Below are 22,139 nucleotides of genomic sequence, written 5' to 3' on the forward strand. Positions count from 1 at the left end.
CTACCTAAATATATAAATTCAAGAGCTAAGTCAATGTTGTATAAGATTTGGGGATATCTGCACTGGATCCTCACATTTATTCACCACCACTCAAGAAAGGATATAAGCTAGTGGTTAAGAGAAAGGGTATAGAAGCTACATTGCCTATATATGAATCTCACTTTTGCTATTCAAAAGAAAAGCAAGTGAGCTTTGGCAAGTTATCTAATCATTTTCTGCCTCTAGAACCTTCCATGTAAAATGAAGATAATATCTACACCTTACCGCTATAAAAATTAGGTAAGTTATAATAAAAATTAGGTAAAAAAAAGTAAAGGTATTTGAGAACAATACCTGGTAGTTCAAGGAGTCAGCTATTATGTAAGCGTAAAAAGAACTGTAAACTAAAACAGGTTAGTTAATTGATACAATTTAAGCCAATTAAGAGTGTTAACACTGAATTCTTGTTATTTATTTATATATACAAGAACTGGAGTGTAGCAGAGGGGTGAGAGGATTCACCAGAGGCAGAGTGGGGAGCAGAACAGGCAGATCTACTGAAATAAACTGCTCAGGGGGGCAGCAGGTGAGACAGGAGAGGTCTGTTGTGCCAAATGGGTTAGCTCCCTGGCCGGGCTTGAACTCATGCTGCAGTGGCTGGCGACAGCATGATAGTGCTGAGACTTAACCCCTGTGCCAATATGGGGCCCAACACTGAATTCTTTTAAACAAAAAGGGCCTAAAAACCAAGACTGCAGAAACACAATGAATCTTGCCCATTTGGGAGGATGGTATAAAATACTGTGTTTTAGTGACAATTCATAAGAATATATACACAGCACATGAATGATACACTTTTACTTTTAAGGTCACACAATAGTATTGCTCTTTTATTAGCTATTTCTTCCTCCACTATTCTGCCACACAAACATATAAATGATAAACCCGAGATACCTATTTTGGAAACATTGATTTTATTAGATAAATGGACTAAAAATTGTTAAAGAATGAAATTCTTGTAAATTAATATTCTTTTAAGAACCTATCCAGTCAAATTCATAAAATTCTTAGTAGTAAATTATGATATACGCAAGAGGCAACCTAGGTTCAAAATAATTGAATCTGACAGGCAATGTATACTTACTTTCGCTGTAGCAGAAGACAGTAATCAACTATGATGGGCACCATATCCTGTAGACAAACCAGAAAGAGCATCAGCACCAACTACTGTCAAGGGGCCCATTGGCTAGACACAACACATTTGTAAAAGTGGTTTGCATAAGATGTTGCCAGCTGGATGGGAGAATATAAGGTTATACCATGCTTTTGGTAAACGATTTGGTACTATGTGTCAAATGTCTTAAAAAATGAGGAGACATTTTTACCCAGTAACTCCATCGGGATATTTATCCTGAATATATTTAAGGGAAAAATGCAATGCAGTAAAGTTTTCACATCAGCTCCATAACAGAAGAAGCAGGAGGAGGAAAGAAAGAAGCTGGAATTTAATACACAAGATGAGAAACCAGTTAAATTTACTATTGAAGTAAGATATTATGTAGCTATTAAAACTTTACAAAGCTTTTACAACAGAATAACAAATATTAAGTGAAAAATAAGTATTTATCTCACAACTTTCTCAAGAAAATTTGCAAAGAAAATACAAGACATTGGGGCCTCCCAGTGGCACAGCGGGTTGAGCACAGCACTGCGAAACTGTCCACAGCTTCTGCAGCACGGGTTCGATCCTAGCTGGCCAGGAAATACCCACATGGCGCGGCAGACCTCTTCTGTCTCGCCTGCTGCTCCCCTCAGTGGTGTATTTCAGTCAGTCTGCCTGTTCTGTTCCCCACTCCATCTCTGGTAAATCCTCTACCCTCCCATATCTCTGGCCTGTACACCAGCTCTTACATAAATGAATAAAATCTTTAAAAAAAAAAAGAAAATACATAAAATTGATAATAGGATACCATGGGTGCTACTGGTGGCTCAGGTGATCAAGGTTGCCCATATTTGTCACAATCCTCCAAACCAGTTATTTTAAGGTTGATTTAACTTCTCAGTTTCATAATATATTGATTGCTTTACATTCATCTTGTATAGACTCACATCAAGTGAATGACAACCTATAATTTTGGCCTTTTTCAAGAGAAACCATTTACAAAGGAAGCAATAGTTTGTTATGACTGGAAATGGTTAAGGAACCAAGAGTAGTACTCTTTCCTGTTCTGCTGGCTACAGAGAAATGATTTGCTTTAAAAAAAAATCCTAGACCATCTAGGGTTCTAGGCAGATTAATTCCATCAGAAGGGAAAAAAGACTGTGAACTGGAGAATACCCCATACTAACACTGTTTTGACAAAAACAAGACCAAGGAACCCTTATTATTTAAAAGGGAGAAATATGAGAAGGACCTACAATCTTGAAAGGATTACATGGTTACCACTGACCCACACATCTGCTTCCTTTGGTCATCAATAATCTGACAACTAGAATTATATTTATCAAGTGAAACTGTAGAGCTGGGTAACAGATTGACTGTGGCTTAGAAGGCATAGAGAGGAATCTATAATAACTCCTAAATTTCTAGACTGAGTGACGTCTGAATGAAGATGTCACAAAATGAGATAAAGAAGAGGGAAGAAGGTGCCCAAAGGAAGAAGCTAAGAGTAGTCTGGCTTATGGTACACTTGAGAAACATCTTAGAAGTTATAACAAGAAACTAGATATAGCAATCTGAAACATCTATTTCTAAGTCCTGAGAGAAAACAATGTATAAGAATAAAATTGTCCAAAGACAATGGATTTGAAGAAAACCTGCATTTGTGATATGGTCAGAAGATAGAAACAAATCCAAACTCAGGAATGGTCCCAGAGGTTTAAAACTCAGAAGAGCACTCAGCCACAGACATCTATAAGATAGAGAATTTCAAAAGGAAGGTGTGATTCTCACTTTTTAATGCAACATTGAGGTTGAATAAGATAGGAAACATTTTATTTAGTAATTAGGCTATCATTGATTTTTTAGCAAAATGTTTTATCTTCCTGATAATTACAGTGATGACTGAGATCAAACCTGCAGAGAACTGGGTGGTAGATGAAGATTTGGTGGTATGTGAGGAGAAAAGGGCAAGAAAATTAAATCCCTGAACAAGAAAATTAAAACAGTGGCAGGGAAGATAAAACTTTCCTGAACCTAAAAAAGAGTTAAATCTACATATTGAAAGAACACATCATATTGCCAGGAAAAAAATGGCTTTAGAATGATTACAGCAAGACCCAATGCAGTCATTACTGGATTTCAAAAATAAAGCAACAGTCAGAAAAAAAGCTATTAATCAATTATAAGGGGTGGGGGAAGGAGTCTGTCTAGTCTAAGATTTCCCCATAGGGGGATTCGATGCCAGAAGACAATGGAATAATATTTTCATGATCCTTAAGGAAAGCCAAAAGGTTTTCAATATGAAGGAGACTAACAATTTGAAGATATAACAATTCAGAGAACACTGTTCTCATTAGTCTGTCTTGAAGAAATTGCTTCAGTAACCAAAAAATGACTGCAGAAACTAGCAAAAACTGTTGATGATAATTAGCTATAATTAACTACAAAAATAAGCCTAAAACAAACACAGGTAATGGGATGACAAAACAGACACCCTCTGACAGAGAGGAAAAGATTTATATTATGACAAATTGGGAGAAAGAGAAAAGGTGGTAGCAAGTAGAAAAGATTCACTGACCTCATTGATAAGTTGGTAGTCAAAATACATCCTTTAAAATTCACAATTAAAATGAAAAACAAAAGCATGTTTAACAGCATAAAAGTCAACTTGATAAAATCTGGTGATGGAAGAGGAATCGAAAAAGATGAAAGCAAAAATAGGATAATTTTAATTATAGTAGGGCACAATATCCAAAGAAATAGAGAATCAAGGGTACTATATAATGCACTAATTGTAAGGTTAATTTATTGGAATAAAATACACATTCCTAAATATTGGAAATATATACACCAATTTAAAATAATAGGTCAAGGGCCTCCCCGGTGGCAGCAGCGGTTGAGCGCTGGGTTGCAAAGCTGACCGCAGCCTCTGCAGCGCCGGTTCGATCCCCGGCTGCTCCTCGGCCACCGGAGAAGGGTCCCACATGGTGCGCAGACCTCTCCTGCCGCCTGCTGCTCCCCTCAGCAGTGTACTTCGGTCCTTCTGCCTGCTCTGCTCCCTGCTCTGGCTCTGGTGAATTATCTCACCCTCCCGTGCTTCTGACTGTACCCAGTGCTTGCATAAATAAATAAAAATAAATCTTAAAAAATAAAATAAAATAAAATAATAGGTCAAATGGTGAAAAGTGCTCTTAAAATATAAACAAAAAACATTTAGCTTAATTCAATATCTTCAGAGTAGAAGTCACAAAAAGCAAAAATCTAAAATCTCAAAAATAACCCTTCAACTCTATATAACAATCACCAAACAAAAATATGAAGTGATCCAGAAAGACTGAAAAAGAGAGGATAAGCAAAGGTACACTATGCAAAGAAAAACTAGGAGCTGTGATCTTTCTCTATCAGATAAAATACAATTCAGGCTGAAAGGATGTTAAATAAATAAATCATAATAAAGACAAATTTCCTATTTTTATATGCCAAATAATGATATACTGCATACTGAATTATATAGTGCCAACATTCATAAAGCAGAGATGGAAGGAAAAACAGAGAAGTCAGAACGATGAACAGGGTACTTTAACTTTTCATATTCCATGAAAAATAAGCATGGATCAAAAAAGGTAAGGATTTAGAAGATCTAACAATAAATTTTTAAATTCTGGTAACTATTTTTCTGTGAAAACACACAAGGAACATTATTTCAAGTGCTCACAGAACACTAATGAAAACTAACCAAATATTGACCACAAAGAAAATCTAAATTCCATAAAGTAGTATTAGTATACAAGACATTATCTGATCATAATAAAATAAAACTGGAAAGTAATCACATATTAAAAAATTAAGATGCCTCTTCAACTTAAAACAATATAAATTTTCACTAAAATTCTTCAGAGAGGGAGTATTTTCAACCTTCAATTAAGGTTGAGATTATATAAAGACAATAATGAAAGTGTCACATATGACTTGAAAGCCTTAAATAAGTCTATAAATTGACATTTTTAGAACACTCCATCTAATAGCAGCAAAAGACACATTTTTTTCCTCAAGTAGACAGAACATTAACCAAGATAGATAATATACTTTAGGCTATAAACCAAGTTTTAAATTTTAGAAGATTCCTATCATACAAAGTATATTCTCCAACCATAATGTAATTAAATTAGAAATCAACAAAATAAAGAATGACAGCGATGACATCACTGTAGATTCACCCTTTAAAAAAAGGGTGATGAAAAACTGTCATGAGCAACTTCCAGTCAATAAATTTGACAGATGAAACGGCCAATTTTTTTTAAATACACAAAATACCAAAGCTCACTGAAGAAGAAATAGTCAAAACAGATAATCTATTAAAGAAATTGTATTTTTAATTAAAAATCTTTCTACAAAGAAAATTCAAGGTTACACTTTCAATTTCCAACCTCCATAATCATGTATGCCAATTTCCCTCCCTCTCTCCCTCAATCCCCCTCTCTCCCCATTCTGCCCGCTGTGTAATAAAGTACCCCAATCTTCATTCCCCACACCAGGGCAGTGTCAGAGAAAGCTATAGAAAGTCAGGCCTCTCAATCTCTAGGAACCAGTAACAAACCCTTTCCTCCCCTCCCATGATGCCAGTAGAGGTAACGGATTTCCACCTACACTTCAGAGTAAAAGGTCCCACTAAGGTGGTGTCAGAGGAGACCTACAAGAATCAAAACTTTCATCAATTCCCAATTTAGGAGCAGCGTGGCCACTCTTCCCACTCTTCTTGTGTTGAAACAGTTCTGAAACAGTGCTAAAAGACTCTTAAAACAGAGTGCTCAGACAGTGCCAATGGGCAGTGATCAGGGTGGAGGACAGTGTCAGTGGGTTCTCATCCACATGCACAATTGCAAGGCCACTCAGTCTTGGGGTCCAACAACAATAGGTTTATTTAACAAGCAAGGGATTGGGAAAAAGAAAAAGGTTTAGAGGCCACAAGTGGCTGGCTATTCCAGCCCAGATAGTATCCGCAGTGTCCAGAAGTCCCAAACAAAGGCCTCTCATGAAATATGAGGTGACAATGCAGCAAACTACAGCAGCATTTTAAGGCGGGGCCAGATGCTGGACCAGACAATGATGGACTCAATAGCAACAGGACATGGTGCCAGAGAACCAGAGGCTGTGGTCAGCTGTTCAAGACACTGGGCCAAGGCTGACAGTGCTCCTTGCAGGAGATGTCAGAGGCAGGGACAGAGGCAGGTGTAGCAGCCAAGTCTCTGTGAAGGTCTATGGGGGTGTGAAGGTCTAGAAGTCTACAAGTCCACAAAGGTCTACAAAGGTCTGGTGAATCCCACAGAAGTCAAGTGCTTGATGCATCTCTCTTCAGAGACTGAGAGCAGTCTGATGAATGTTTCCTCTTCAAACGCAGGCTGCTAACTTCTTTGAAGGTGGTCCAACAAATTCCTCTTTTCTCTTCAGAGGCTGACTGCACACTGCCTTGTGCTGGCTCTTACTCTGCCTTACATTCCCTTCTGAGTCCCCTGATTGGACCATTGCCTGATTGGACCATTTTCATTTTTTTTAAAGATTTATTTATTTATACAAGAACCAGGGCACAGGCCAGATGCGCGGGAGGGTGAGAGGATTCACCAGAGACAGAGCAGGGAACAGAACAGGCAGACTGACAAAATACACTGCTGAGGGGAGCAGCAGGCAAGAGGTCTGCCGCGCCACGTGGGATTCTTGCCGGCCAGCCGGGATCAAACCCACACTCCAGAGGCTGTTGACAGCTTCACAGTGTGGCACTCAACCACCTGCACCACCAGGGAGGCCCTAGACCATTTTCAATCTCAAGTGTCTGACTGGACCGTTTAACACCAATCAACTTGTTTTCCATTGCAAATAATTAACTAATGAAGTGAGCTTGAACCTGATTGGTTGATTTAGCTCACATCAGATTGGCCCATTTAGGATCCTAAGTGTAAAAAGGGGAAAACCCAGCCCATCCTGCACTCAGATCAGAACAGGCTGATAGGCCTGTTGGCTCCAGGGAGCCATGGCCAGAGCCAGCCTCGCTGGGGCTGGGGTAAGGGGAATGCCTGCAAGTAGAAGGCTGAGGCATCCACACCTCAACCCCCAAAAAGCCGACTTGCCACACAGCCTCTCCAGTTACAGTGTCAACAGAGGCCACACACATAGAGAGCAGTAATGAGACATTCATTACACGTAACACTAGGATATAACCACTTGAGGAGTCGGTACCCTACTTAACCCTAGTTAACCCACTTGGAAGGCTGCTCTCACAAGACCTTAGAAAAAAGGAGAATGGGAAGACAAGTCCTTCTCTTGAAGCAAAACCCTTAGCCCATCCAGCATAGTCCTGGTCTATATATGCCTCTCTGGGATGCTGACAGATCAAGGGACTACATACAGATTTTAGTCTTTTGCCTTAAGCTAGCCTATGCTGTGTGTGCTTTTCTTATTTGCCCCAAGTATCTTTCACCATATATAATGAGCATTATATGCTTTAAGATAATTTCTCTTAAAATATATACTCCTAGTCTCAAAAGCTTGAAGAATGCCCCAAGAAATAGCTCAAAAATTTGGGGTTTCCAGAATTTAGAAAAAAATTAAATATTTCTCTAATCTTTTCTTTAACGCACAGTCCCTAATTGGATAAAGAAAACTGTTTTCTTATTAGATATTTATGTACATTTTTTTTTTAAAAAAAGCCATTGTGGCTATGTAAATAGAACACTGAGCTGATAGAAAGCCTAAATTTAAGATTGTCAATTGTTTTGAGTATCTAAATAGTTCATTTTATTGCATTGTAACTATCTTACCATCTGCCAACTGAAGATATAATCTTGGCTTTCCTTATTTCATAAGGAAAATATGAAAAGAAATGAGATGGGAGATGCAGATTCCTTTGCTTTGGGGTGCAATGGCATTAATTCTCATAACTTATATTCTAAAAGTCAATCAGACCATGAAATCTGCATTGTTTAAAATGATTAAATATTTTAACAAAGCCTAGCATGTAAGATATATACATACACACACAATTAAAAGCAGATACACATACTTAACACACAGACAGATAGTTGAAGCTCCATGGAGTTATCAGAGCTAGGCAGCTGGTATTCCAGCATTAGTACACAAACACTGTGAGCAGCTTTATAGATATAGATGTCTCTCCCTGTGTGCATGCATGTGTATTTCCCTTTATTATTCAGGTATGAGTCAGGAGTTAGGAAAGGCCTAATTCCCCTAGAAACAACATTTTAAACAAGCCTCAGAGATGAGGCAGAGCGCTGGATACCAACACTGTTTCCTATTCCTCAAATCATCGCAGGAAGCATGAATCAGTCAAGGAAAGTTCCCGTTGCCTCACTCTGCAGCTTTTTTAGTATCTGTCCACTCTTTGGCATGAACTCTTAATATAAAAATATCTGCTAACAGCTGCTACATTATGATGACCTTAAAACGATCTGCTTCTCATGGAAATGTAAAGTGAAGCTAGAAAGAAAGCTTGAAAATGACCAATATAAGCTTTCACTTTTAAGATCTAAAATTATTTTTCAAATCCTTTTAGCTTGACATATCATATGAAAAATGCCTCATGTTCTCTTTCCCTCTTCCTTCCTCCTGTACCCCTCTTTTCATATTCTTGTATTGATTCTAAAAAATGGTTGTTTTTTTAAAGGGAAAAAACCCTCATGTTTATTTATACCTCTACATTGTTTTATAAGCAAAAATTAGGATAGCAAAATAAAATAATCCAAAAGTACATGAAAATGCTCTCATAATTAACTGGCTAGTTTCTGGGTTTAAGAACACTACTAGCAGAACTCTGATACCAGAGAAGCCAAACAAACAGACTGTTTGAAGAAGTCATTAACCCTGTTGAATGCTAGTAAAGACCTATAATGTGAGGAATAAAGGGAGCCACAGAATTTGCAGACATGGAATGAGAGGGATGTGAGGAAATGAAGACAATTCTTACAAGATGTTTGGCTCTGTAAAGAATTTGCAAACAAGAGACATAAGGGGATGACGTGGGGCAAAGAGGGATCTGTTTGCTCTCTGACTTTGTTCTGGAATAGGAAAGAATTGGCCAGAAAAAAGGCTAGCCTCATGTTGTAAGAGACAGAGAACACTTTAACTCCTTTCATCCTTCCAGTTACTGCACAGATAAACCATAGGTTCAAATTACAAACAAAAGCAACAACCTGTTAAAAACATCATAAAAGTTATCTTCTATAGTTAAGAGAGGACAAAATATTGGTTGGTCTTTGGGGAAAAAGCAGAAATACTGAATGGCATATATTCTGACTGTAAGGAAAAGGTGAGGCTCCTCATCAAAGGTAAAGATTAATATTGAGGCAACAGGCATGAGCGCCACCTGCTGGTAAAATACAAATTTTCAGTGTGTTCACAGAGAAACCAAGCTTAACTAGGAGCTTTCTTGGATTAGAGGTAACCTGGTTCCAATGACAGTTTCTTGATATTCATACAGAATCTTAGATCATCCTTCCCAGCATAGAAAGTCTTTTTAAAACACACCTGATCAACTGGTGAGCCTCCCTTTATTTTACTACATTCAGCAGTGGGGGGGTCCTAAATCTGAACTATTTCATCATCAGTAGGTCATTTTAAATGGAAAGAACCCTTCTTTTATCCTTCTAATGTTTTACTTATACTAGTTTTCCCTCTGCAGTAATGCAGTAAATCCCCACATAACAGCCCTGTATCATCTGAAGGCATCCATGTCTCCTTGTACTTTCTCCTCAAACAGCTCATTTTTTTAATGTTGTTCTTAAAACCTCCACCATCCTATCAACAGTCCATAAAATATCTAAAGTTTTAATTCATTACTTTCCTTTATCTAGGGCCTAACACACTATTGGCTCATAATTGAAAGCATGCCCCACTAGATTGCCCCAATTCACTATTTAATTTTTTCAATCTAATGCAAGTTTTGATGTTTATCATGGTTTAATTTCATCTCATAATGATGTTGACTGCCCTCTACCAAGATCATTTTGAATCTGGATTCATTAAATCTTTATCCAAATCAATGACAAAACTTGGCTGTCAAAGATCCTTAAAATGTAATTAATATCAAATCACCAAAGAACACTGAGTAAGGATGTTCATCTATCTGCAAATTCACTTACTATTTACTAATCTACTTTAGCCATGAGGATAATGGAAAATTTAGACAAATGCTTCCATGAAATCAAGATGTTATGTAATAGGCATTCCATGAATACATTGTCCTTGTATTCCTTTCAAAGAGGCAGTTAATGAGTATAACATCATTTTTAGATGAACTCATGGAAAATGTTCATAAACCACATTGGGGTAATCAGCAGATAGTTTCCTATGTCCATTCTTCTTTTTTAAAAATACACTTTAAAAGTCAATCTATTTATTTTGTGATTATTTTATGATTAAATATTTAAGATGAAACACTTGAAACAGATTTGTGGTCAATTATGAATGTATTTCATTACTCTAACAAGTTGAAGATCACTTTTTCCAGAAGAATATTGTTCTGAGTGAAATAAATTTGTGTCTTCTCTACTTAGGCATCCATGCTTAATCAAATATGCCTTATTTGAAAATTGATCCAAAGTTACTTAGACTGTTCAAGCAGTATCCTGGGTTATAATTCTACTGGATCTTGAAATGTGAATAGTCATAACGTCACTGTATTTCACATAACTGTTAGTAAATAGCAAATGGATTTGCAGCTAGATGAACATTCGTACAGTGTTCTTTGGTGGCTTGATATCTTTAATATGCTTATCTGCACTTTTCCACTTTAAAGATCATTCTCTGTTCTCATGAAAATGTAAGCATAGTAAGAAATACTTTGTGGTACAGGATGGCAAGCCAGATGTGAACTGTATATCCCAAATACCTGAATTCCAATCTCAGCTCTATCATTCACTATGTGACCTGGAACAAGTTATTTAATCTCTCTATGCCTCAGTATCACTTATAAATGTGAATAATACCTTCTAAAATTATGACTATCACATGGACATATAAAAAGATATAAGTTGGCCTCCTCTGGTGGCACAGCAGTTGAGCGCTGGGTTGCGAAGCTGCCTGCAGCCAATGTAGCACCGGTTCGATCCCTGGCTGCTCCCCAGCCACCGGAGGAGGGTGCCACATGGCGCGCAGACCTCTCCTGCAGCCCGCTGCTCCCCTCAGCAGTGTACTTCAGTCCTTCTGCCTGTTCTGCTCCCCGCTCTGGCTCTGGTGAATTCTCTCACCCTCCTGCGCTTCTGACTGTACCCAGTGCTTGTATAAATAAATAAATAAATCTTTAAAAAAAAAAAAAAAAATAAAAAAAAATAAAAAGATATAAGTTGTGCCTATTCTTTAGTAGTTCAAAATCCCCACATTTCTTCTAAATATTTCCATTAATACACACAGGAAACATTATTTTGACTAACCTTCTAAATTTAAGATAGCAAGGACCATGTACATTTTACTCACTACTGCCCAGTGTCTAGGGCATATTAGATCAGGAGTTGCTTACTTTGGTCCCTAGGCCATATTCTGCCCATAATCAATTTCTGAATGGCTCACAGCTAAGAATGGTTTTTATATTTTTTAAGAGTTGTTTTAAAAACAACCAGAAAGAAAAAGAAAATAACCGGATGGTCTCACTCATAGTAGGAATTTAGAAAACCTAAATAAGGGATCAGGAAAAAGAATAATTATAATAAAGTAAAAATCAAAATCAACAAGCAACTATAAACCAGAGACACATTTCGGGGTGAGAAGAGCATAGGATCAAAACAAGGGTGATGGGAAATGTACGGAGACAAAGATGTACAAAAATGATGTAAAATATATACAAAATTAAAATGCCAAAAATAAAAAAAAAATCACATGAAAAAAAAAAACACAACAACAATTGAAAAAGAATATGTGACAGAGATCTGCAAAGAAGCTACAAGCCTGGCAGAGTCTAAATTTTTATCATCTGGCTCTTTTTAGAAGATGCTTGCTGACCTCTGTATTAGGCCCTCAAATACTTGCTAAAAGAGCAAGTAGGGTAGAGAAGAAGTTCTAGGAACAAGGAAGGAAAAACAAAGATTTGCAACAAATACTGGAGTTCACTTCTATAGTAAAACTAGGATAATAAATACTACACAGGTCTTCAAACTGTACCTTGACTTCCATTTGCACTGAGTTCCAAGAAAAAACTAAAGGTCTTTCATTGATTAGCATATTCTAGAAATCATCTATTTTTCTTTCCCTTTTTTCTTTGGTAACTGATCTATTCTTGAGTCACAGGTGCTTGGAGGAGAACTAAACTGAACCTTTGGTAGTACACTTCTCTACAACTGTTAGTTGATACAAATGTTAGTCCTCAGCCAGTTATCAGCCACTGTAAGGTGTCAATTCATAGCTATGCATCCTTATATCCTTTCCTTCCACACAACTCTAATAGATAAGCACTAACGTTACTCATGTGCTCCCATGCGACTGTACACCTGTTATTTCAAAATTGAATTATTTATAATGTTCCAGAAGCTCTGAAATAACTGAAAGACATTTAACCTAATCATGAAAGTCTCATCCTCAAATAACATAAAAGAGGCCCTTTCATATTAGACCTATTCAGCGCTGGGTTGTGAGGCTGCCCTGCAGCCTCTGCAGCGCCAGTTTGATCCCCGGCCACCGGCAAAGGTCCCACAAAAAAACAAACAAACAAAAATATTAGACCTATTCATAGCAACGTCTGTTAGAAAAATTTGCAAAGTTATACCTGAAAATGTTGCTCCATCACTTGGATTTTTCCCTGGTCTGGACACTTTTTCAGAGCTCGATCTGCATAATGGAATAGGATTTCTACCATCTGTAAGGAAAACATCTTGGTATAGAAATTAAAATATATCTCAAGTTTTAAAATACTTAATCTATGTGTGCATCCTGAGTAATGCAGAATAAAGTTATTTTATATTAAGAATATAATTAAAGACTTTAATGGCTTTACTTCACATTTTTTTCAAACCACAGCCTAATTTCTTTGAACCAATGAGCTAGTACTAATTTGCTAAGCTTTCCTAATAAGCATCTCCAGTCTCTAAACCTCAATAGTATCTATATTGCTCAGGAAATGAAAAATTAAGTTAAACTCTTCAGGAATTCTCTTTTGTAGGTATTTCCCTAAAGAACACAGTCAGTTCTTCTAGCAGATACTGAGAAAATCATTCATGAGTCTAAAGAGTGACCAATTTCTACTCATGTTTTCTAAATGCTTACAGTAATCAAGAATATAATTTTACCAATGCATTTGCATAATAAAAAGGAGATGGAATAACTATAGTAAATGAATTCAACCAAATTCAGGCTAGGAAAACAAAGTATGGAAATAGCAGCATTAACCAGATTAATGCTAATTAATAATATATAAAACCATCAGCCCTCTGCTACCTCAGGCAATACAAACATTACATATATGGTATTTCTCATAATTACTAATCAGTTTACAAAAACTAATGTATGTTAATTTTCTATGGATTATACTTATATTTGGAAATAATCCAGATCCCTGGGTTTTCTCTTGCTTCTTTTCTGTGTCTTTGGCTATTTTACCATCTTTACAGATGAGGGAGGAAAGCAGGGAAAGGGTGATGAGGGATTTAAAAAGCACTAAAGATGGTACCAGGAAATTATAATCTGACTGGCTTTTTTATATGTTCTCTCCTTGACTGGAATCAGTGACCTAAATATGACCAGAGATATTAGCAAATACCAAAAGCAAATCTGTATTGTTCCCTACTAAAAACCCTATTAAAATACTCACCCGATCTGCAACAACAGCCTTTCTCTTACTGGCATCCCCTGACAACCCTGTAGAGAAGCAAAATCCAGCACAAAACCAAAGTTAGCCCACATCCTCAGGAATGAAACTCTTCTGATCTCCTATTACAACCTGTGTTAACAATAGAGCATATTTATAACAATCTTTAGGTATCAAAATATTAGCTAATATGCCATAACAGAAGTACCTCACATGGGTCCAACCAGATAGTATCTCAATGCACTTCCCTATTGTTCTAATAGTAATTTTTCAGTATGAAATGAAAGAATTTAAATGATGACATTTAAAATTCTTTATCTTGTATTTGTTATTAACCTTAACAAGACTGTATAACATCTTGATGGCAAAATACTTGACTATTAAACTAAAAGTGTTTATGAGTGATTAGTACTATTCATTCCCTCTACTCCAGAAAAGCACTGTCCACTACACCTGTATTCTGTTAACTTACCTACTACTGCTTTTGCTTTTCCTTCATGGAAAGACCATGCAAGAGCCAAGGCTTCTGTAAGACAATCTTGTTTCAGGAGATGATCCACTCTCTAGAATGAATAAAGGAGAGATGCAGGCACTGTTGTTTAACCAATCACCAGTCAGAATTCCTATTCTACTTAGTATCTTACGAGAAGTTGCTGTTTAGTATCTTGAATTATTCTTTTTTTTTTTAAAGATTTATTTATTTATTTATACAAGCAAATGGGTACACTCAGAAGTGCGGGAGGGTGAGAGTATTCACCAGAGCCAGAGAGGGGAGCAGAGCAGGCAGAAGGACCGAAGTACACTGCTGAGGGGAGCAGCGGGCAGCAGGAGAGGTCTGCGCGCCATGTGGGACCCTCACCCAATGGCCGGGGAGCAGCCGGGGATCAAACCGGCGCTGCAGAGGCTGTGGGCAGCTTCGCAACCCAGCGCTCAACCACTGCGCCACCGGGGAGGCCCTCGAATTATTCTAATAACCATGAAAAGTCATTTCTTAAAGCACTGGATAGTACAATGACTGCAAAGGTAGTTTAGTCAGCCACATGCTTTAAGTAAGAAAAGAGGAAACAGCTATAATATCACTGCAGCAGAAACGGCTAGTTGTTTGTCATGATATCCAATCACTCCCTCTTCCTCAGTAACAATTCCAAATTTGGGAGAGCAACACACCAGCTAAAGGATATTCCCAAGAATTTTCTATAGCCACTCGGGGCCACATGACTAAGTTCTGGCCAATGGTAAGTGTTGTTTGGTATTGCTGGGGTGTCACCTTAAAAAGCAGCCCTTCCTGGAATGTGAACTTGAAAGTCAGAGCTCCAGTAATCACACTAGAATATACCTTGAGATGAGAATCTGTACACAAGTACGGTGGAATGAGATCATATACAGAAGACCACAAGAACCACAGTATGTTTACTTCTTGTTTTTACATGGTACAGAAATCTTACTTAAGTTAGCATTCTCTGACATATGTAGTCAAATCTAATCCTAACTTAGTCACTTTTATCAAATCAAGTACCTAGTGGCTCCGCTGGTTTTCATTACAATTCTGATGTTAAAAATCACATCCAAATACTCTTTTTCTGCAAAGTCAAAATACAAATGTTAAGACGCTATCAACTCAATAGTTTTAACATAAAAAACTACTTTGAACTCACCTCTCTCCAGCTTCTCAGCATCATCACATATACAGACTAGAAAATAAAGAGAAGGAAATTAAACGGCCATCTTTAATAAACTTGTTTGGGAAACACATTTGTCCCAGTCCTACATCTCATTTTACATCTCTTTAAGTAAAAACATTTCGTAATGGCCCACACCAAACATTTAAAGGTCAGTAAGTCTACAGTCCAAGAAGGAGTTAATCCCATGGACAAGAATCAAGAAATGTCTAATGTTTCAGTTCTGACATGGTAATATTTAAAATTTTAATAATAAATATTTCTCAACACTCAGTTTTCTTAAAAAAGCACTATAATAAATTGACAAAACAGTTTCTATTCCAGTTAGTGTGTTCTAAGTCAAATGCCTCAATGCATTTTAATATATCCTAAGTTGATCTAAGCTACAGGTCATCTTAATTACAAGGCACAATACATGCTAAGGTATATCTGTGAAATAAAAAGACTGTGAAAGTATACTCCTGAATTAAGAAAATAAGCATCATATCAGAATCTAAGTAAAAGTAAAAATATGTCTAAAAGTGGAAAAAATAAATTTAGCTAAAAAACTATGACTAACTAACCCCTGACAGTTTTACATTACTGCTGATCAATATACTTTTTTGTAATGCACTGCTCTCTTCACCAGCAACCTCCTCTAGCCCCAGCTATTTTTGACATGAACAAATGCCAAGCCACAGAGTGGAAGAGCTTACCTTTGTTCCCAAATAAAAAATCTGACCACCATAGCTACTGATGGATTGATAACAAGCCTTCTCTCCAACCAAAGCCTATTAAAAAATTAAAAAAATAGATTACATGCATTAGAGGTCTCACTAAGTTTTAAAGAATATTAAGCAGAGAGACAACATTTTAGGTGAATATGGTTTCATCCCAAAAGTGAGCAGGGAAAGAATTAAGAGTCTGTCAGTGGAAGTGGAAGAAAAGACAAGTGCAAAAAGTTACATATGGCCCTTTTATCTTTCAGAATAATAGGGGAAATGGAAGAACATGCCAACTTGTAAATCTAAAGGGAAACTATCACAAGCTGCCTGTTATCGGTTAACAGGTAGTCATTGCTTCTGGCAAAGAATCAGTCTTATTGAAAATGGCTCTTCAAAAGGTCAAGAAAAAGATAAAACTTCAGGCTGACCAGAGATCTGAGGCAGATAGCAAGGAAGAAAGAGGGAGGGGGATTAAAGAAAAAAAATCAAAATCAACAAGCAACTATTAACCAGAGACACACTATGGGCGGGGGAGGGGGGGAAGGAGAGGAGGGATTGGGGTCAAAATAAGGGGGGTGCAATTGTATGGGGAATATAACCAAGATGAAAATGCATACATTGTGCAAAAATTGAAAAATGATGTAAGAAATATATAAAAAATAAAAATAAATTAAAAAAATTAATGACTATTGTAATAACTACTAAAAAAAAAAAAAAAACAAAAACCAGGGAGGGCAGAGCACAAGGGTGCTCTGGTGAGATGGTTCATAGGTGCTATGGTGGTGGGAGAACTACGGGGGCTACACCTGAGGGGAGAAACAAATTACTGTACAAAAATGAAGAACTATGTAAGAAAATAAATTTAAAAAAAAGAAAAACAAAATGGTTCTTTGAATTAAATATCAACATAAAACACAAGAGGAAACAGGAAGGCAACGCAGCACAGTATATGGGAGACAGCACAGTCCAGCAAAATTGAAACAAAATGTACTGTCTGCCAAATCTGGGCTATAAATTTTGGCTCTGTCCCTACTGGATATGACCTTAATAAGTTTCAAACTTCTGACATTACGCTTTCCCATCTTTGAAAAATCATGCTCAGCTTCTATGAAATTTAAATGTTAAAATTCATAAATCTTGCAAAATATATAAGTAGTCAATAACTATAATAATTTTAAGTTTTCATTATAGAATTTTAAAAACATATTCAAAGGTAGAAAGAATTAGGAGTCCCATGCATTCATTAACCAGTTTCCTCAATTATCAACTCATCACCAATCTTTTTTTTTTTTTTTAAAGATTTATTTTTTAATGCATACAAGAACTGAGGAGTAGGCCAGAGGTGGGTGGAGGGAGGGCTGGCAGTAAAAGGATTCACCAGAGAGAGTGGGGAGCAGAACAGGCGGACTGCATGAAATACACTGCTGAGGGGAGCAGCAGACAAGACAGGAAAGGTGTGCTGCACCATGTGGGTCATCTCCAAGGCTGGGGATTGAACTTGTGATACAGTAGATGCAGATTGCTTCATAGTGCTGATCTTAACCCCTTGTTTACCAGGGAGGCCCCTAATCTTGTTTCATCTATATTTGTACTGACACTCTGATAATATAGATTAATTTTGAAGTGAATCTCAGATTTTGAATACTATTATAAAGTCAGTATATGCATTAAAAATGAGTCCTTTTTAAAATAACCACCATTTGGGCCTTCATGGTGGTCTAGGGGTTAAGTCTCAGCACTATCACCACTAAGGCCTGATTTCTATCCTATATATGGAGAAGCAGACATCTCTTGTCTCACCCATTGCTCCCCTTAGCAGTGTATTTCAATAAATCCACCTCTTCTGCTCTCCACTGTCTCTGGTGAATCCTCTCACCCACAGCACCTCTGGCCTACACCCCAATTCCTCTATGCAAAAATTAAAAAAAAAAAAAACAATTTGACTGTCATTTCCTAACTAAATAAATAGATAAAACAACCATCATTTCATTAACATAATTTTGTAAACTAACAAATATTTTCCTCATTACCAAATAACCAATCAATGTTTGGATTTGAAAATGTCTCCTAAGTGTCTAATATTGATGAGGTTTAGTTTTTAGTTTAGTGTTTGTTTCTTCTACATTTCATTTTTCTGAACTAAGATCCAAACAAAGGTCACACAGTGGAACTAGCTGACATGTCTTCAAACGCTCTTTTAAACTACAAGTTTGCTTCTATGTCTCTTAGTCCTTTATTTTCTTGAATTTAATTTGATGAAAAAGCTGGAACACTTACTCCACAGAGTTTCCCACTATCTGGTTTTTACTAAATGCATTCCCATAGAATCTTTCAACACATTCTTATCTTCTCTATTTTCTGTAGAGGAGACTTGAACAGAATCTGGGGGATTATTTTGCTTGTTTGTTTTTTAAAGTATGATGTTAGCTGTAGGACTTTTCTAGATACCAGGGATTATCAGGCTAAAGAACTTCCCTTCTACTTCCAGTTTGCTAGGAGCTATAACAGGAATAGATACTGAATTTTGTCAAATGTTTTTTCTACATCTTTTGAGATATTACATTTTTTCTTTTATAATCAACTAATATGGTAAATTATGTTGATTTCTGAACCAGCTTTGGATGCCATGGATAAACACCATTTGAGCATGATTTATTACTCTTTACATACTGCTGGCTTCTACTTGCTAGTATTTTTAGGATTTTTGCTTCTATGTTGATGAGAACATGGGTGTGCAGTGTTCTTTATTTTAATTTGTCTGGTTTCATTTTCAGAGTCAAGCTGGTCTCATAAAAAGAGTTATATGTTCCCTTTTTCTCTATTTTTTAAATGATTTTTGTGTAGCACTGGCCTTATTTTTTTCCCTTAAATATGATAGGTCTTCAGAATACCCACTAATGAAGTCATCTGAGCCTGGAGTTTCTTTGTAGAAAATTATTTAATTTTTTCAAATGACATATAGCCACTTAGATGTAAAGACCTTTCCTGATTTATGATGGGGTTACATCCCGATAAACCCATTATAAACTGAAAATATCATTAAGTCAAAAATGCATTTAATACACCTAACCTTCCAAACATCATAACTTAGCCTAGCCTCCCTTAAACACACTCAGAACACTTAGATTGGTGTGCAAATGGGAAAAACCATCTAACACAAAACCTATTTAGCAATAAAACACTGAATATCTCATGTGGTTTACTGAATAATGTACACTGTAGAATATCAGTTATTTACCTTCATGATTGCATAGATGCCTGGGGGCTGCGGCTTGCTGCAGTTGCCCAGGATCAGAAGAGAGTATCATTCTATACAGGACTAGTTGGAAAAAGATCAAAATTCAAAGTATGGCTTCTACTGAATGCATATTGCTCTTGTACCATCAAAAAGTCGAAAATCATAAGTCGAACCATCTTTAGTCAGGGACCATCTGTATAGCCACTTAGATTTTCTATTTTTATTTTATCTTTGGTAATTTGTCTCTTCCAAAGAATTTTCCCATTTCATCAAAAGTTGTTGAATTTATTGGCATAGTTACTCATTTTATCTTTTTAATATCTATATACTTAATAGTGAAGTCATCTCTCTCATTGCTGAAATTAGTAACGTTGACACAGTTGCCATATGAATGAACCTCAAAAATAAGGTGTTAAGTGAAAGATGCCACATGGAAAGGTCACATATTCCTTGATATTTATATGAAGTGTCCAGAAAAGGCAAGTGTATAGAGACATGTAGATACATGGGTTACCTGGGTCTAGAAATGGGATGGGGTATTGACTAGACATGGGTACAGGGGATCTTTGTTAAGTGCCAGAAGTGTTCTAAAACTGCATTTTAGTCATTTATCCTTTAAGTCTGTCAGACTTATTGTCACCAGATTAAACATTCTAAAATATTTTGCTTTACAATTTCTCATAAATTTTCAAGTTCATTTCATTATTTTAGTATGAAAGTTAAAATTCTTTGGTATTAAATTAGACATAGGTCTGGATAGAAGTTAACAGAATTTATTGTGTTGGTTCACATTCCTGAATGTTTACAAACATTTCACCATCCACTTTAATCTACTGAATTTTAAAGAAACACCTCAAGACCTAAAAGAACTCCTCAGAGTTCTTATTTCTAAAATAAAATAACAGAATACCCACTTCATCAAAGCAATGCCAAGATAGTAGATAACTCTTACCAGTGCCTGGCTAACATTTCCTCCGGTGGCCAGGGATTTGAAATGGCTGCTATTATAGACCAACTGAACTTCTGATATCTCCACTGTTTCCAGTTCCTCTTGAGTTTGCCGATCAATCACATGCAACTTCTCTACACTGTCCAAGAGCACAACAGTGCGTGAGTTTATCCACTGCAATTCAAGCACACAACAAAACAAAAGTAAGTCCCATCCCAAACTATCATTCAATACAAGAAGAAAGCCTGGCTACTCAGGTATATTACATTGAGAACCTTGTCCATTTAATAACTTGATGACAACACAATTACAGGGAGATCTACTCAGTGACAGCCCAGATGACAGTAGGTGTACAACACAGTACTGAATTTTGACATTGCTAATAAAATGACACCTTCTTGGTGTGAAAGAAGCTAGTTAAGAGCTTTCAGAGATATACTATAGCATATATTGACTTCCATAAAAATTTTTGAAGAGGTACATTGGCATAAGTGATTTAACAAAATGACAAATCTTTTTGTTTTTCTGACATTAATGAAACAAAACACAAATTAAACCTCATATAAACCCACGATCGATGGAAGTGCTAGCATTTAAGAAGTACATATTTTAAAATCGAAGGTATTTAAAATATATATTTCCTTGAAAACCTCTCTACAAATTATGGGAGAGTGTTTTGCTCTATTTTTTGAATCTTCTTTAATAAGTACCAATATAATTTAAAAAGTAATGTTTAAAAGCTTCTGCATATGGTGCCATTTTGACAAGTTTCTTGGCTTCTGTGTAAGACATCTAATTTTCAAACTATTTTAATCTCAATCCCTCCCCAAGAAATCAATAGTCTTAAAGTCTGCAGAATTAGAATTCTAAATGAGGCAGAAAAAAGCGCTTCCCATATGCACATTATCTCTCCAGGATTCGTGCTGGCTTATTTCTAGGACCTAGTCCATGTTATCAGAGATTATCTACATAATACCACACTAAAGACAACCAAGTTGAAAATATAACAATTTTATTTTAAATATGCTGAAGATAGACTCTGGCTCTATACACTGATGACAAAAGGGAAAGGTTTTGTTTTGTTTTCCAAAATCAAATGATCTATCAGAAAACTGGGAATTTGAGCCGCAAATATTTTACAAAGAGCTCGTAAAGTGCTTTCTTATCACTTTACTTTGAAAAACAAAGTATCATATAGGAAAGATACATTATTTCATCTTATATAAACTAGTGAGTGCTAGTTTATAGACCCTCTCAAAGGTCACCTGGTTAAAATGGAGACAGAGAAAATGACAAGATAGCACACGTTTAGTAAGTTTGCATGTTTTCCGAGATTGGACCCTCATAATTGCAAGTGTTGATATTGTTGTAAACATGTCTTTTAAAGATAATTTATAAAGCAGTGGATAGTAGTCACATGGTGGATAAACCACAGGACAAAGGAAAACAATGACTATTCTATTGTAAAGAAAATGACTGCTTGTGCTTGAGAAAAATCTTTCCGGGTACAGAGTCCTATGAAGATTTTAAAAGTGCTCTATCTCAAACATCTTCAACAGAAGCGATGATAATGAAGTGTATAAAAAAAACTGTGTTAGATGATTCAACGAGGGGATCAAGAGACAA

At 36.4% G+C, this 22,139-nt stretch overlaps 1 protein-coding gene across 3 annotated transcripts in view; it reads right to left on the bottom strand.

Moving 5' to 3' along the window:
* Positions 1–22,139, bottom strand: part of VPS8 (VPS8 subunit of CORVET complex) — a gene marked incomplete at its 3' end in the record, with an annotated part of 188,721 nt that overhangs the window by 122,020 nt on the left and 44,562 nt on the right. For all 3 annotated transcript variants that reach the window (XM_084231488.1, XM_084231489.1, XM_084231487.1), the window contains 7 exons: positions 20,517–20,687; positions 16,318–16,392; positions 15,599–15,634; positions 14,416–14,506; positions 13,947–13,993; positions 12,906–12,995; positions 1,124–1,170 (listed from right to left, as the gene is read on the bottom strand). In XM_084231488.1, coding sequence (XP_084087614.1) covers positions 1,124–1,170; positions 12,906–12,995; positions 13,947–13,993; positions 14,416–14,506; positions 15,599–15,634; positions 16,318–16,392; positions 20,517–20,687 — 557 coding nt within the window. The remainder of the gene's footprint in view (positions 1–1,123; positions 1,171–12,905; positions 12,996–13,946; positions 13,994–14,415; positions 14,507–15,598; positions 15,635–16,317; positions 16,393–20,516; positions 20,688–22,139) is intronic.

This window comes from Talpa europaea (assembly GCF_964194135.1).
Source record: "Talpa europaea genome assembly, chromosome: 4".
In the NCBI taxonomy this organism is placed as follows: domain Eukaryota; kingdom Metazoa; phylum Chordata; class Mammalia; order Eulipotyphla; family Talpidae; genus Talpa; species Talpa europaea.